We start from the raw sequence: 16,249 nt of genomic DNA, 5'->3' as shown, positions 1-16,249 counted from the left end.
TCCCAGCAAAACAGGTTGGCAATAGCCGCTGGGGAAGCTTTCCTGGGGTGGAGGGGTCCCTTCACTGTCTGACCTTCGTGGGGTTAAGTCAACATAAGCCTACCACCTTTTTCTCCTCTCCCCTCTCTGCCAGGCTGGAGCAGGACTGATGTGGTTATTGACTGTCTTGCTTATTCTCCTAAAATGCAGATAAGGTGTCACTTATTCCAAGTTTTGCCCTGGCGCTAACACTCAGGAAGCAACACAAGATGGCCACCCACCTAAATCCACGCCAGGCCCCGGCAGCGAGCCGAGTTACACACCAGCAGTGTATCAGTATTTTATACAGAGTCTTCCTAGTGCCCGAGGAACGCTCCTTTGCCCTGCAGCTGCGGCCCTCGTAGCACACCCTGGGGAGTTTGTCTCTCTGATCCCTGGGGACTACAGGCCCTCAGAGCACGTGCAGCACCAGCAGGTCCCCTGAACGCTCACCAACATGGCTGTGTCTCTGCAGCGGTGGCACTGCTAAGGGAGAGGACAGCCACTCTTGTAGAAAGGCAACTGCTGTGTATGCTTTTTGGTGTTTTAAAGGCTGAGGGAGCTATTTTTAGAGCTGAAATAACCTTCTTCTTGCTCTGCTATTTCAAATCTTACGTTATCCTGGACCAATAAACGGCTCTTCGCAGCATTTGCTTTTTGCAGCCCCACAGGGTCTGGAGATCTTGGCTAGGTTTTCCCTCTGCGTGCACCGACGTTGCTGCCTCATGGCACTGCCACGCTAAGGAGCTGCAGGCCACCACAGGTGACTGCCAGGTGTGGCTTTCCTTGGGCAAGGAGGTGCTATTGCCCCCATGTCACCAAGGCAGACCCCAAAATCAGGTGCCTGGAAAAAAGTTTGCTTGAAGTATCAGCATTAACCGCATCCCTGGCTGCAAGGCTTCCTGCCACAACAAAAGTCAAGAAAGCTCACTGCGAAAGTAACAGAGGTGGGGGGGAGGTCTCTGAGTTCAGTAACCTCTGGCTTTCCACAGCTGAGGCTGAAGAAACCCTTCTGTCAAACAAGCGAGAAGTAACAGCGCTCAGCCCCAGCGATTCTGGCCAGAAAGGAAAACACAGCGACTAATCAGGAACCACCTTAGTCACTCCTGTCGTCAGCCAAAGCTGGAAGGAAAACAATGCAGCATATGGGATTTTAAAGCAATTTCATTTTTGGTAAACTCTGAGCGTCTGAGACATTTTGTTCACAACTCTTTTTGGAGCAGATGGTGTCCCTTTGAGTGCTGGAAAATGCACAATTCTGACAGGCCTACCAAAGACCTCTCAAAAATGAAAAAATTGGCTTAAAAAAAGGGCACAGTCTGGGGACAGCGTGTGCTAGAGCCCACCTGGTGCAGGACGCAACGGAGGTGTAGGGAGTAGGGTGCTGTTACGTGGGACCACGGGGATATTTCCTGCAATCCCTTCTTCACAGGACACCAGTCCCACGGGAGGAACAGCCCCTCTACCGTGAACCTTGTCCTGCAGCATCCCCCCACCAAGGGGTGCGTGGGTGCAAAGGTATGTAGGGAGGCAGGGCATGTGGGGGCATTGCTTTTGAACTGCGTCCCACAATAATGCATCACCTACCTCACTCACAGTAACGCTGCATGTCTCAAAGCCTGCTGCAAGCTCACCTTGGCCTGTGGAGTGAGTCTTCCCTCCCACATATCCACAACGCTACCATCACAAAAATGAGTAGCCATAAGGACGTTCCCCCATCTCATTTGGGGTTCCGCCTGGCTTTCCCAGGGGTGGGAGTGCCGGAGGCTGACACTGATGTCCCTCCCTGCTCAGCCCATGTCTTTGAAGACACGATTTCAATGATGCTGGTGTCCAGGTGTGGCAATGCTCCTGGGACACTGTGAGCAGTGCATGACTTCTGCCCCAGTCCTCACTGGGTTTTCCTGCTGGGCCACTGAGACCCAGTGGCAATTCACCCGGCCTGGAAAGGGGACCTGCTCCAATGCAAGCGAGTGTTCAGAATTATGGCTTTGCTTTGCTGTCTGCTAATTAATATTTCCTCCCCCCAGTGCTTTACAGCAGCTGCACGTTCCGTGTCCAAATTTCACCATATGAGTGCTCTTCACGGGGACCGAACTATGTGTCATCTCCACATCCGCTTTCTTCCAGCAACAAACAGGGAAAAGGGAATTGCTTTGAGTTTGCTTTCAGTCCTGGGAAATAGATTTACCACCTGGTTTTCCCATCCTGCTTCTTTCTGCTCTAAAGCTTGAGCAAGACCTGGCAAGAAACATCACCCACCCAGAAATGGAAGTGGTGGGGGAAAGGGGCCAGGGAACACTCAGCAGCAGCTATCAGAGCTGCTCCGTACCCTGATGCATGGGCTAAATACAGTGCCTAAGCAACAGTTTCTCAGTTTGTTAACCCTCATTTAATTAGCCAGATCATCTCTCATCAAAGCCATCTGTTCCTTTATCCAGCTTTTTAACTATTGTGATAGACTTCATTTCTCCAGGTGTCCCATTGCTAGACAGATACCGTCTGAGCATGCATGCCCTTGGCTTGGCATTAACAGGTGTGCTCAGGATTTGCTGGAGGGGCGGTCACCTGCAAGTGCTCTCTCTCATCCTAAGAAATATTCCCAGATCCCAGCCCTCCCAGATGAACTGCTCCCTCTTCCCAGCTCACCCGCATGATCTCCACTCAGAAAAATTCACCAAGATTTGGGACTGGAGCAGCAAATTGAAGTGACTCACTCCATCTCACTGCAAGAAAGTGGCACCATTTAAATGGTAAGAATGGAAATAGAGAAAATGGATACAAAATTTCCATTTTTTTTTTCCATAATAAGAGAAGTCAAAAGAGTTACTGCTGTGATGGCAAATACATCAGATAAAAACAGGACTTGCCTGTGAGACAGTCAGGATCCGAACTGTGAGGAGGAAGCCTTGAAGCGCAGATGAGAGCTGCAGTCTGGTGTGCCGTGGCCCCAGCAGACACGTGTTCTGGCCTGGCAGGACACTGTAAAAAAGACAAATTATTTTTTTTTAAGAATAATGAGATTAAGTAAAATAATTACTTCCTATTATTATGCTATAAACACTAATGGAATTATGTCAGCCAGGAAAATTTAGTACCCCCTGTTAATATTGACGTTAGGCATTACTGCACAGAGAGAGTAGGCACCATTTCACGTACAGTTTTTATCTGCCGCTGACTAGAGCTTTTCTCCCAGGCCAAGGTCTGCGAAAGAGTTTGTTTGGTTTTGGTTTTGTTGTTTGGTTTTTTTTTTGGTTGGGATTCAACTGCTCATCTGCTTCTCTTTCGGTGGTGGATTTATCTTTACTGATGCAGCTGGTGTGGGGCGGGGCCCCATCTTTACCTGCTTTGGGGCCATACCTTTACTCTCTGCCCTTTTGGCCTTAACCTCAGCTTGGCCATGGCTGGTGCATGAAGTGGGGAGCAGCGGCACAGCTCCTGGCACGAGGCTGCAAACCGTTTGCCTCCCTGGGACTTGCTATGGCTGTACCAAAGCCAGCAGGACTGGATGGGTATGGTGGCAGCCGGCACGCAGAGCAACTGGACAGGCCTGCCAGGGTCAGCTGAATGCAGATTTGCAAAACCAGGGTGGGAATTCTGCTATCACTTTCTCAGAAAAAGCCTAAACCAGGGTTTAACTCTCCAGGAAGCAGGGCAGCAGGAGCCGCGCTCCATAAATGCAATGCACCCCCATGTGTGAGGAGTGATTTAAACAGCAAAAGCCTCTCCAAACAGTTCTGCCGGTGCAGGGGCACCCTTGGGTCCTCCACAAACTGAGTGCTTTGCTAGGTTTCAGGGGTTTTGAATTTCTCCCCCAATTCCCCCCACCTAGTAGGGCTGGCATCGCCAGGTGTGTGCCCCTGGATGCCAGACATTTCAGCTCCTGGGCTGGGCACCACGGAGCCAAAGCATTGTGGGAGCTGGGGCATGTGGGCATGTGTTAACAGATGTCTGCTTTTCCCACTGGGCTTTGCTTTCAATTTTATTTTTTATTCTTCTTTTAAAAGAAGATTTTACTGGGGATTGTACCTTGATTCCCAGAAATGCCCCAGAAGGTGATGAAAAGGAGCCCCATAACTCCCTGCGAGACCCTTTCTGCATAAGGGTATAGCTATGAAATGGTCTGGCAGCAAAAATATCGAGGTAATACAAGTCTGGCCCGGCTATGCTTTTGGGGCCACAGCCTGGGAGCTGATGCATCATCAACTGTTAAGAATCCCTCCAAACTGAGAGCCCTCCCACCTGCAAATACCCCAAACATCAGCTGACCAGAGCCCGTAGGTCTGTCACCATGTTTCATGCCTGGCATGGACTCCCAGGCTCACATGGACACAGGAGACCTTTCAGACCTCTTTTTTTCCTGGGAACCTCCCACCTCAACAGCTCAGTGTGATACCTGAAGCCAAGCTGCATTTCCCATCTGCTGGGCTTACTTCCAGAAAGCTGCCAATTCCTGGGCCTGAAAAATTATCACTGCTAGCCAGAGGACAGCAGTCACCTTGTGCTTGCACGCTGCAGAAGCAGATTGGGATGCAGATATCACCAGGGGTTGCAAGGGAACAGCAGAGCCACTGGAGGGAGTGGGCAGAAATCCACCCCCAAGGACCCATGCAGCCTCCTCCACATATTGCACCTCGCCGCCAGCCACCCCTGCTTTCACCAGCTATTTTTAAACCAGCTCAGGGATACGGTGACCAGCCTAGTGCTGGCCACACACTCTTTTCCCACCCCAGGCCCCTGTGCAAAGCTCTGCACCCGAGTGCCAAAGGACTAAGCGAAGTTGCGGTGCTGCCACGCAGGACCCTGGCACAGCACCTGGCCCACTGGTGCAAAGCAGGACTGCCGCCAGCGTGGCCGTGGGGCTGCCGGGCAGGAGATGGCACAGGACATGTCCCCTCCGCTTGGCTGCTCTTGACACGTATCTTCAGTGCCAGCGCTCACCCTCTCACCACAGCCCCTTTCTTGAGGTGTAACTCCAGCACCAGCAGGTTTTGCTCACACTTGCCTTCTGCTCTGAGGGTTACCTGAATGCAGCCCAGCCCGTGTGCCTGACCACAGCAAAGATGGGATTAGATGGAACCTGGAAGCTCATCGCAACCTTGACCTCATGCCACACCCTGACGGTTGTGTTTGTACACAGCCCTAATGGGGCTTCATCAATATTTGCGCAGCCGAGTACATGCTGCAAGTTACAGCTGAAATTCTCTTTTAGCGACTGTGCCAAGTCCCAGGGCAGATGAGCCACCCCGTGACAGGAAGCAGGTGACCTGCTTGGGGGTTTCTGCTTGGGAGTGGAAGGAGCACACGACCCCTGAGGCAGCACTGCATTTCCTAAGGGCCCCACCAATTTCGGGGGAAAAAAAGGTAAAGATCCAGTCCCTGCTGCATGACAAAGCCTGAGAGCCTGGAAACAGCCTACAGGACAGCATACAAATACCTCTTCTCAGGTGGTGTTATTCCAGATAGTTCAATGTGCTGGGAACAGTTAAGAGACAACAGACAATCAGGCACTGCCAGACAGTCAGGTCTTAGGGCTAAGTTTGACAGTCACCGCATCCTTGGTTTAGCCCAGCCTACAGCCAGCCACCAACCCGCAGTCCCTCATTGCTTTTGTGCTGCCCAGAAAGTACTAGTGGGGTCCTCTACTACTGGATCAGCAGGAGAGGTACCAAAGTCCACAGAAACGAGCGCAGCTCATGCCTCAGCACCCACCTTACCAAGGTTTCTTTACTTTCAGTTTTTCAAAACCATGGGTGGTTTGCCAACGGTTTCAACATCTCAGATCCCTGAATCTGCCTGGAACTGCTGTTGCTGCTATACCCACGGGGAATGCTAAAATAGAATAAAAATTACCTTGTAATCTCAGGTAGAGAGGTTCAGAATGGCATACCTCTTTACAGGGCAAGTTACTCTTCTTACACCATGTACTTGTCAGAAATCAGATTAAGGAAGTCCAAGTAACAGCAGTACAAAAAAAAGATACAAAAGGATCTCAAGTATGATAAAGATCAACAGGAAGATGTGTATCCATATGCCTGTAAAGAGCATTCACTGCAGTTCTCCAGCCAGGAAACTGCACAAACAAAATCATGGGAACACCAGTAAGATTAGGCATTTGCTCGTCTTCCCAGCCTTGCTCTTACACTCAAACATGAAGTCCACACCCACTTCCCACGTAATTCTGAAGGCTGGTTCCCAATGATTTTTGCCACTCTCCAAGTGCTTGTCAACCATGCAAAGAAGGAAGGAACAGCACTATCTTTGTAACCAACAGGTCAGAAACCTGCCAGCTCTGGGAGTCCAATTCCACCCTCTCTGGCAGGCACCCTAGGGGGTGGTGGGGAGGCATCTCCCACTCTACTGTGTGCGATTCCCATGTCTGTCAAACAGCCCCAACTGTGGACGAATGCACATCAAGACATGACTTCTGGCACACGCAGGTCTTCAGACATATCTCGGCAGAAACAAGGAGAACTTAATGCAAAATCTAAACAAAATACTTAATAGGTTTGGTTAAAGCATTGTCCTTGTCACATTGGGCTGATATTGTGCTATTAAATTGTGATTTTCACATGCAAGAACTTGCCACGGCTTCCCTTCAAGCTTATGTCAGCTTGCATTTTCTTTTTTCCCCTTAAATCAGCTTGGTCATTAAGCCCAAAGTAATCAAATCTCTCTGTGCCCTTCCGTTTGACAGCACTCCTTTTCCACTGATGAGGCAACCAGAAACGCTGAGGGGGGAGGTATTTTGGAAATGCTGCCCCGAGTGAATAGCTGGAAATGCCAAGTGAAACACCGCTGTAATTCTGATGTGTGATGCACAAAGCTCTTTGCTTTGGGAGATTTTTAAAATAAAACACAGCCGTCAGTCTAACTCGTAAATGTTTATTGTAAATCACTCAAGAGTTTACACATCATTAATGGCAAAGTAACACTGTTAAAACACCTGCTGGATGAAATACAGAATAAAGACAACTCTTTTATATTATATGGCGTCATTTAAAAAACAAGAAACAGAACATAAAAGAAACCATTTAAATTTTATTTTCCAGTTCTTTCCTGAAAATATCTGGGTCTGAGTCTCAGTTATCTCAAGATCCCTGCCTTGCCCAGGGCATCGGCCACACAGCTGGGAAACAGGCACTGCCTCTCTGAGGGACAAGGCAGTGACCTTCTTTATAAATGAAAATCATGCCCTCTATCTTCAAAAGTGCTCCAGTGCTGACAGTACAAAGCCTCTCTCCTGCACTGGCTAACATCTAACACAAAGGGCTATATGTCCCATTAATTCCACATGCCTTTTTTTTTTTTTTTTTTTTTTTTTAAACAAGGCAACTGTTAAAATTCAGATGCTACATAACTGTCTTTATATTTTGCTCAGAAACCAATGGATGTTGCATGCAGCTGAAATATTAGTAGAGACTCTGACTTAGACAAAGGTCAGTTTTCTAAGACCCACTAGTCAAAGGCAGAAAAAAGAAATTAAGAGGCCTCTTGTGCAAAAGGAGCTAAAACATGCATGCATGGATGGCCATGACTGATTAGGATATAACTTAGGTCTCCAAACACTGAAACCGAAGCTTTATTTGGCTTAAGACATGGTTGAGCTCTGTACCTTTACAAATTACGATGCATACGCAACACAAAGGAATCATCTCAACATAGCATCGGATGGTATTTTGGCCTGTACAGAGACTAATCTTCAACACAAAAGCCTGCTCAGCAGTAAATGGTTTTCATATTTAGCAAAGACGACAGAGCACTGGGCTGGCTAACAGGGCTAACAAAAACAAGAAAGCAACTTTTCAAACTAATGTCTGACTAAGTTTAGGCTGATTTTTCCCCTTGGTCATTCTGGTTTTCATCGGTGTCGTTACTGTCCTTTCCATTAGTCTGTGGCTGAAACAACACATTAGGCCCTGCCCCATCCCCTCTGAGGGATGTGTCTCAAAAGCGTATCTCATTAACAAAAATCTCCCTTAACTGCACTTGGAAAGGATAGTTAAGTTTCTCCAGCCTGCCAAAGTTTACCATGAACAAGCAAATTACAATGTATTTCAGACATGAACTACAGTGACTAAAATCAAATCTCTCTCCTGTTTAACTATAATATTAAATAATATATAACATTTTTACACTTAATAGTCTGAAGTTTGGACATAAGACACCTAGTAAGGAAAAAAAGCTGGGGCCGAATCTGTTCCTAGGGAATTAATTTGGCCCAACTGATCTGAAAAAGCTAATTTTACCCAGAGGAAAATAAATCCACCACAGGCACAGGGGTGCATGCACACCCACCCACCCACGTTCACGACAGTGCTGGCAGAGCAAAGCGTTACTTTTCAAGCACTGCCATCTCCAGTCCTTTCTTTGCGAGCCTCGATCATATCCTTCGGAGCCTGTCTGCGGTCAGTGACCAACCCCAACCAAAACATGAAGTCAATGAACCAGGTGGTGGGGTTAAACTTCAGGCCCAGCTCGCTGGCTGAGTAGTCGAATGGGAAGGTGTGGTGGTAGTTGTGGAAACCCTCACCTGAAAAAGAGAGGGAGTTTAAAGACCACACGGCTGGCACATCTGTGAACTTAAGAACACGCGGGTGGGACACCCCAACACCTGCTTCCCAAGTCCTGAATTCAGTGCAGGTTATGCTCCACACCTGGCTAAGGGAGACCTCTGTGGCAGACCCACAGCAGACTCCATTCCAGTGCTTTGGGCTTGGCTCCCCAGTAGGAAGAAGGGGCACACCCCACCCCTTGTGCTCAGGGAAGAAAACAGTCAGTGCTTGAGGAGGGGACACACTCAACCGAGTGAGAAGCAGAGTCACTTCTGCTGTGCTGTCCCCAGCCAGCTGTTGAGAATAGAGGGCTGCTACTGTGAACACATCTCTGCCCAGAGGCTACATGGCATTATCTCAGTGTGGGCACCATGAATAAAGCCAGGGAGCCTTCCTCTAGGATGTGCAAGCTCCGGCCTCTTCCACGCCTTGGCTCCAAGTGGTGTCCAGCTGCAGGTGCCCAAAGCCCTGACCAGGGTGCAAGAGGATGGGGTGTCACTCAGAGTTTGCAAAGCTCTACCCAGAGCTACAGCACTTACCAATGGCTCCCACAGTGACAAAGGTGTTCTGCCTGGGGCTGATGTACTTGTCGTAGGGGCGGTTCCCGTACATGTGAGCGGCGCTGTTGACCAGCCAGGTGACGTTGAGGGAGATGGTGTACCGGAGAATGGAGGCAAGGAAGTACGCGTTCCACAGACTCTCGCCCCAGAGGTACCACGGCACAAAAGTAGGGATCACAAAGCACATCAGCACAACTGAACTCTTGTAGTACCTGTGGGGAAAGGACACCGTTACTATGGTGGGAATAACAGCTAGGATGAAGAGAGGTGGGATCTCTGGAGACTGCCAGAAACCTCTGGCATAACCTGGGTTGGTCCCATAACCAGGAGAGCAGGGAATGTTTCAGATATCCACAGTCATGACATAATTTTTCCAAGTGTAATTCAAAATACAAAGACAACTTGAAACCCTGAAGCAGCAAGTTAACAGTGGAGCTAAACAGCTGAGACACAGTCTCAAAGCCAACATCTTGAGCTGAGCACCTTTAAACCTGGGGAAGGGCACAGCTAGCTGCACACCCTGCGCCTAGGGTCCAGCTCTGGGACCGGAAAAGCCCGGGGCTTGGCGTGGCATTGGTGGAGCTGTGTCAGAAACACGTTCACCACTAAGAGCTGGCACAGACATTCCCTGTGTCCAGATCAGAAGGGAACCCACAGCACAGGGCAGGAGTGCTCCTTTCTACACCACTGCTGCCACGTGAGCTCCAACAGCACCAGCAGATCCAAAGCAGCTGCCAAGAGACCACAGGCACATGCTAAGAGCGAGGAGAAAGATGCACCTTGGCCTGGGAGCCAGGATTACTGCTGCTGTCCCAGCCCACTGGCTGGCACTACCCTGCCACTCCTTCAAATACCAGACAAAATCAAGTGTGCGGTCCAAGATGGGGAGGGAGGAAGCTGAACAGCCTGAGAACAAACAGGAAAACTTCACGCTACGGCTAAAGCCACACAACCATGTAAGGGAGGGAAGAGAAAGCGCAGGATGCAGGGAGCACAGAGGTGAAGAGCAGTGACCAAAGTGGGAGAAACAAAAAGAAAAATTGTGCTGGGAGAATTAATCCAAGGCAAGTGGAGAAGAAAGGGAGCAGCTCAGCAGCAGTGGGGAGGCAAAGCCAAGAGAGAGGAAATATTACTCTAAAGGGAGAAGAGGCTAACTGCGCTCAGAAGCGGAGAGCAGCAAAACCTGTGAAGAATGAATCTTGGGAGAGGACGCACTTCGTCTGTGCTGGCCCTCAGGTGCCAAAGATGAGTTTGTAAAGTGAAATGTGCTCTTCTGCATTAAGGCCGTTAGTGATTACAGCATTTGCTCCAATGATCAAAGGAGAAGGCCAAGATGCCAGCAACTTCTGCTGTGGCTGTCTTCACAGCCGGCCCTAGATTTTTGGAAGAGCAGAGGGACAAGGACAGGGCTCACTGCTTGCGCAGCAGAGCCTGCAAGGCCAGTCAGCAAGCATCAGCAGCATAGCAATAGCAGAGGCCAGAAGAACAGCAGTCCTAATGCCTGCAATCAAGGTGGCAGGGATACCTTAAGGGAGAAAAGGGAAAGATAAAAGTATGGAATAAGCCACAACCAGACAACCCACCTCGCGTGAGGGCCAGCGCTCCCACTTACTTTCTTTGGAACCTGACAACAGGGTCATCCAGCAGGTCAGTGAAATCCAGTTTCCTCCCCTTCTCTATGACATCCCGATGCTTGCGCACAAACAGCCAGCCGATGTGGGCGAAGAAGAAGCCCCGGCGGGCATTGTGTGGGTCCGCGTCCGTCTCAGAGTACTTGTGATGCACACGGTGGTCTCTGCTCCACTCGTAGATGTCGTTCTGCACAGAAAGCATGCAGGGTGAGAGGAAAGAGGTTGGGTGCTGCTCCAGCAGTACCACCCCCAGCTCCTTCCCCTCATCGTAACAACAACAAACCCCTCTGACCTCAAAAAAGGTTATTGACTAAAGACATCCTGAGGTACCCCAGCTTTGCAGCCAGCCAGCCCATGACACTGCTCCTGTCAGCGCCCACAGAATGGGACATGCTCTGGGGACTGGTGACACGGATTGGACATGTCCCAGAGCTGGAGATGGCTGGACACCAACAGCTTCTTGGGAGTTACCATCACCAGTCTGCCCTGGTCCCATGTCCTCCCTGGGTGTTCACTGTACGAGGACAGACACTGGGCTGGAGGGACCAGGTACACACACATTTACACTGTTATTCTATGACCCTGCCAGGGGGGAGCTTGCACATTTATTTTCAGGGCACTACTGTGCACAGGCACCCAGTTCTGGCATCCTTTTTCTAAGCTGGTTGTGGCTGGTTACCACTGATGCCCTCCAGGCACAAAGGCAGCACTGGAAATGGGACAGAGCTTGTAGAACACTACACACGCCTTTTCCTAATCTGAACAAGAGCTGAACTTGCTCAGCCTTTTGAGGGGATGCATCTTCCACACTAAAACCAGCACCTCCATTTAAATTACTGCTCTGGTCTGCAGGGATGTGCACAAGAGCACAGTCTTTGAGTACTTAAAGGAGGCCTACAGGGAATACACGGAGGGACTCTTTTATCAGGGACTGTAGTCACCACAGGATGAGAGATAGTGGCTTTAAACTGAAGAGGGTAGGTCTAGACTATGTATCAGGAAGAAATTCCTTACTGTGAGGGTGGCGAGGCACTGGAACAGGTTGCCCAGAGAAGCTGTGGATGCCCCATTCCTGGAAGAGTTCAGGGCCAGGTTGGATGGGGCTTTGAGCAACCTGGTCTAGTGGAAGGTGTCCCTGCCCATGGCAGGGGGGTTGGAACTAGAGGACCTTTAAGGTCCCTTCCAACCCACATCATTCCATGATTCTATGATGAAGACACTAAAGGAGATGTGCCTGTTTTATGGGAAATCAAGTCTTGCATTTGCAGCCAGAAAGGAACAAAAGTCTCAGACCCATCACATCAGCTCAGCATTGGATCCAGGCAGGATACAAAGCAAGTTCAGTCCTGTTGCTGTTCAAGCTGTCAGCAGGGATGGGGGACGGGAATGCCTTATGGCTGTAAATGGGATTATGTGGATTGCAGGGAGTAAGGGATGGACTGCAATTTCAGACCCAGGTCCATCAAGTGAGACTTTTTGAGTTTTCTCAGCTGCAGGGATTTTGGCCCCCCAGTTTGCTCTGCAGGATGCACTGGCTATTGGACTAAACTTGTGGGTTTTGCAGTGGTGCTAAGCTATTAGTGCAGGGCATTGTAAGCACGTACAACACAACACAAAACACAGGCCACACACTTGTCTGTGAATTTAACTGCCCAACACCAGCACCAAAACATGGAAATGTTAGTTAATGCCAAGATTCACAAAAGTGTGAACTTTAATCAGAGAATGCTTAGCGGAGTGTGCTTTCCTCTGCTGTTTCCAACTTTGTACAGCCAGGGAGGTACACATGCAGTAATAGCCAAAGAAAGGAAGGGCTCAGGTTACTTTTAGGAACAACAGTAGCACCCACAGCCACCAACCACAGCAGCTTTGCTGCTAGCAGAACTAAGCCAGCCATTTGCGGTGTCCCTGTGAAGTAACCGCAGTGCAGCAGCCACCAGGGCACTGAATATATTGCGGGACGTGGTAAGCCCAGCCTAATGACAACTGTGTATATCTGTATTTTGTGAGACAAAAAGCCCTAGGCTGAAAGCATCGCCGAAGTCATTGCTCTTTCTCTCAGCTGCCAACATTGCTGCTGTTGCTGCTGAGGGGACTTCAAACTACAAAGAGAAGCTGAAGAATCCAGCTCAAATGCCTCTGTGTCCAATTTCAGCCTTGCAAAGATGCTCTCTTCCTGCCAGAGCCCACAAGGGACAAGTGAAGAACAAAAGCCCCTGAAAGATGTCGGCTGTACTGCACTCAGTTATGCTCAGTCCTGTACCGTTGTCACGTCATGGCTGCAGTGACACTGGGAGTGGGCTGGTGATGAGGGTAAGATTTTTCTGCAGCACTGACTCATCTATGCCATTGAGAGGAGGCAGTAAATATCAGCCCCTTACCAGTGCTCCAGTATGTTGCACCTTAACTATCCCACTGCACAAGAGAATAAAGTAAACTGAGCAAAGCAAAGCAAGCCTCCAAACTCTTCAGTGAGAACAAGGGGAGTTCTTTATCTTGCTGCCATCTTATTTTTTTCCTGCAGAGAAATGAAAAGGAATGAAACCCTCTACACTACTTCAAATGGCTTCAGTGGGAATATCCAGAAGACTGGAAAAAGCCAAGATTAAGTCATTTAAAAATAAAACAGGGTAATGCAAGAAGCACAGCTAGGAAAGATCCTTTCTTAACCAGAATTTTTTTTCAACTGAGACTATTGATCAGTTTGTCACAAGAGCAGTAGATGAAATTATTTGCGGGACGGCAGATAACCATGTCAAAGCAATGAGACTGTGAGACATTAACTTGGCTTTTCATACCACAGCAAGCACCTGCAGGGCTGGTAGAAAACATGATTCCCCAGATGAAAGGGTTAGAAAGCTGTGAAACAGCCGAATTGCATCTAATTAAAACCCACAAAGGCTAAGAGGAAATAAAGGCCAGAGGCCAGAACTGTTGGCAATAAATACACCAAGAACTGGAGCGCTGCACGTGCAAATATGAAATATGCTCTCAGCGTATTAATAGCAACTACTTTTCAGGAACACCTCGCTCTTGATAAGAGTTTTAGGTAAACACAGGAACGAAATCCCTTCCAAAGCAGAGTGACAGCATCATGCTTTGACACTGATGCAGTCATGAGGTTTCATTAGCAGCTCCCTCAATAAACCTTCAGACTGAAACGTGGCAACAAATTGGGCTACATAACCACCTCAGTGTGCTGACACAGATTTCCATACAACCACCATTACTGTGTGCAAATGCTCACAGCAGAGCCTCAGATGAACACCACAGCTTATTTCACTGAGATGGCCAGGAGCAACAGTACAACGCAGTTAGCAGAGGAGACACCAGCACGTCCCAGCTGAGACGCTGAAACTTAAACACTTGGAGATCAAGTAGACATAAGCCAGGTATTACCTATTTCTGAAACAGATACGTGACAGCAAGAAGCAGTCTTTCAAAACTGTGAGAGCTTCACTCTAGATAGAGAGAAGAAACACAGCTCAGCATGCTTCAATCATAAAAAATGCACTGGGCAACAGAACAAAAAAGGGCTGCACCTTCAGAGGAAGGACAGCGTGTCATAGCCCATGCAGCATCAGGTTAAAACTCTTCAGCAGAGTCTCCCCTGCCCTTCAAGAAGTCTGAATATTTCCTCAATATTCAGCATCCAGGGATGCTCTAGGTATCTCCAACGCTATCTCTTCCTCCCACAGCCAACACGAGGGAGATGGACATGAAAACCCATTCACTGTCTGCTTGTGGTGGTGAAAACAGCCTTTAGCAGGCAATGGATGTCACAGTAATTAGAAGCTTCAGGCTACTTAAGAGTAAGTGATTTGGCCTTTCATTTTTTTTCTGATAGGAAGGGCGCAAAGGTGGCTTGAAGCTACTTTGAAGTACTTTCCTGCCTCAGAATCACATCATGTCCTCAGCAAAAAGCAGTGACGAAGCCAATGCAGCTGAAAGCAAAATCCATAGCAACAGGGGAGAAGCACACAATGAAATCCCAACATGCAGGCTCAGTGCACCCAGCTCGGCGCATTCATTTAAATTACTTATGAAAGATAAGACTGGCTGTAAAACAGGAGGACAGTACCAGGAGGTTCTCAAAACTCAAAACATTTGTTTAATATGCCAAGCAAAGGGCTTGTAAAGCTCTGCAAGGAACTGAGCAGCACAAAACAGCTGGGATATAGCTCAGAACAAAGGAAGGTTATAGTCAAAACGGACACATTCCCATATTCAAGCAAAAGCACTGTGCTCTTTGCAATGTCTAAAGGGATTAACAAGATTATGTTTTTCCACCTTAAAAAAAAAATAAAATCAAAGATGATAAACGAACAGTACAGAAGTGGATAAAGGGACTCTCTTCAGCCTCTGTAAAGGTACCTGAATGAGAAGTCAACCAAACAGGCTGAAGGGAAAAGGCTAAAAATTCAATGCACAACACACACATGGTACTTAGTGTTACAAGGGGTTACAGCAGCCAAGCTCAGTCAGTTTAATGTTAGTACAGGTTCATATCCCTATTTTGATCAGCCAAAGGAGTAACTAAACTCACACCAAGAAGAAGGGGTAAATCCTATCACCAGCTGGGTGTTACACAAATATTTTTGAGCTCTAAGACTTCCTATTCGTAAGTAGAGCGCTAGTAACATGCTTCTTTGCAAATGTATTTGAATTTTACTGGTGAAAAATGCTGTATAAAGCAGAGAGAGACTGAGACTCTGAAAGGATGGCTGCTCTCCTTTCTGGGCATGTCAAAACCTCCAACTGCCTGGATGGACAAAGAGACTTAATTGCACAGACATATTTGCATCAAGTTGGCCCTTAGAAAAGTTTCCATGTTGTCCTGTGAAGTGTGGGGCCTGACCTGTGCCACAGATGGGCTGCTGGGGTGCTGAGCCCCTGATCTTGATCTGGGCATGTTCAACTGGGTCCTTAATTATTGCACCTGGACTAGCTAATGCATACTGTTGTGTGTGGGCTCTGCATCCACCAAGCTAGCAGAGTTATGTTATCAGCAAATGTCTTTCTGCCAATATTTTTTTTTTTCTTTTGCTGTCTCTAAGCTGAGGGGATCCCTGCACAGGAGAGCAAGCTGCCCAGAGGCCAAGAATCTGGATGGGCAAACACAACCCCACCTGGAAAGCCATGGAGTTAGCTGCAGCCAGAAAGATCCGCAAAGGCAGCTTGGCTTTGTAGGAACGGTGGCTCCACAGGCGATGCGCACCAGCTGTCACGCCCAGCGCCGTCATCAGGAAACAGAAATACGCTGAAAGACACAGAAACAAAACACAGGATGTGCCAGGGCCCAACTGCCATTATTTTTTCCTTTTTTTAAATGTAAAGATGACCATTGCCCCTGGCTGCTGACACTGCAGGGTCACTCAGAAGATGAGGCCTGGCAGACACGAGGCATGGTTCTCAGCCCAACTCTGCTCTGCAGCCCTAGGGACACACTGTTCCACTTCCCACCCCGGCATTGTTCAGGGGAGCC

At 48.6% G+C, this 16,249-nt stretch overlaps 1 protein-coding gene across 2 annotated transcripts in view; it reads right to left on the bottom strand.

Moving 5' to 3' along the window:
- Positions 1 to 6,883: 6,883 nt before the first annotated feature.
- Positions 6,884 to 16,249, bottom strand: part of SCD5 (stearoyl-CoA desaturase 5) — a 31,542-nt gene continuing 22,176 nt past the window's right edge. For both annotated transcript variants that reach the window (XM_055707020.1, XM_014287103.3), the window contains exons 2-5: positions 15,894 to 16,024; positions 10,746 to 10,951; positions 9,113 to 9,345; positions 6,884 to 8,551 (exon numbers count right to left, since the gene is read on the bottom strand). In XM_055707020.1, coding sequence (XP_055562995.1) covers positions 8,361 to 8,551; positions 9,113 to 9,345; positions 10,746 to 10,951; positions 15,894 to 16,024 — 761 coding nt within the window. In that variant the 3' untranslated portion in view covers positions 6,884 to 8,360. The remainder of the gene's footprint in view (positions 8,552 to 9,112; positions 9,346 to 10,745; positions 10,952 to 15,893; positions 16,025 to 16,249) is intronic.

This window comes from Falco cherrug, chromosome 1 (genome assembly GCF_023634085.1).
Source record: "Falco cherrug isolate bFalChe1 chromosome 1, bFalChe1.pri, whole genome shotgun sequence".
NCBI lineage: Eukaryota > Metazoa > Chordata > Aves > Falconiformes > Falconidae > Falco > Falco cherrug.
Note: the sequence above shows the minus strand (reverse complement) of the source record. Positions and strands in the feature narration are given on the sequence as shown.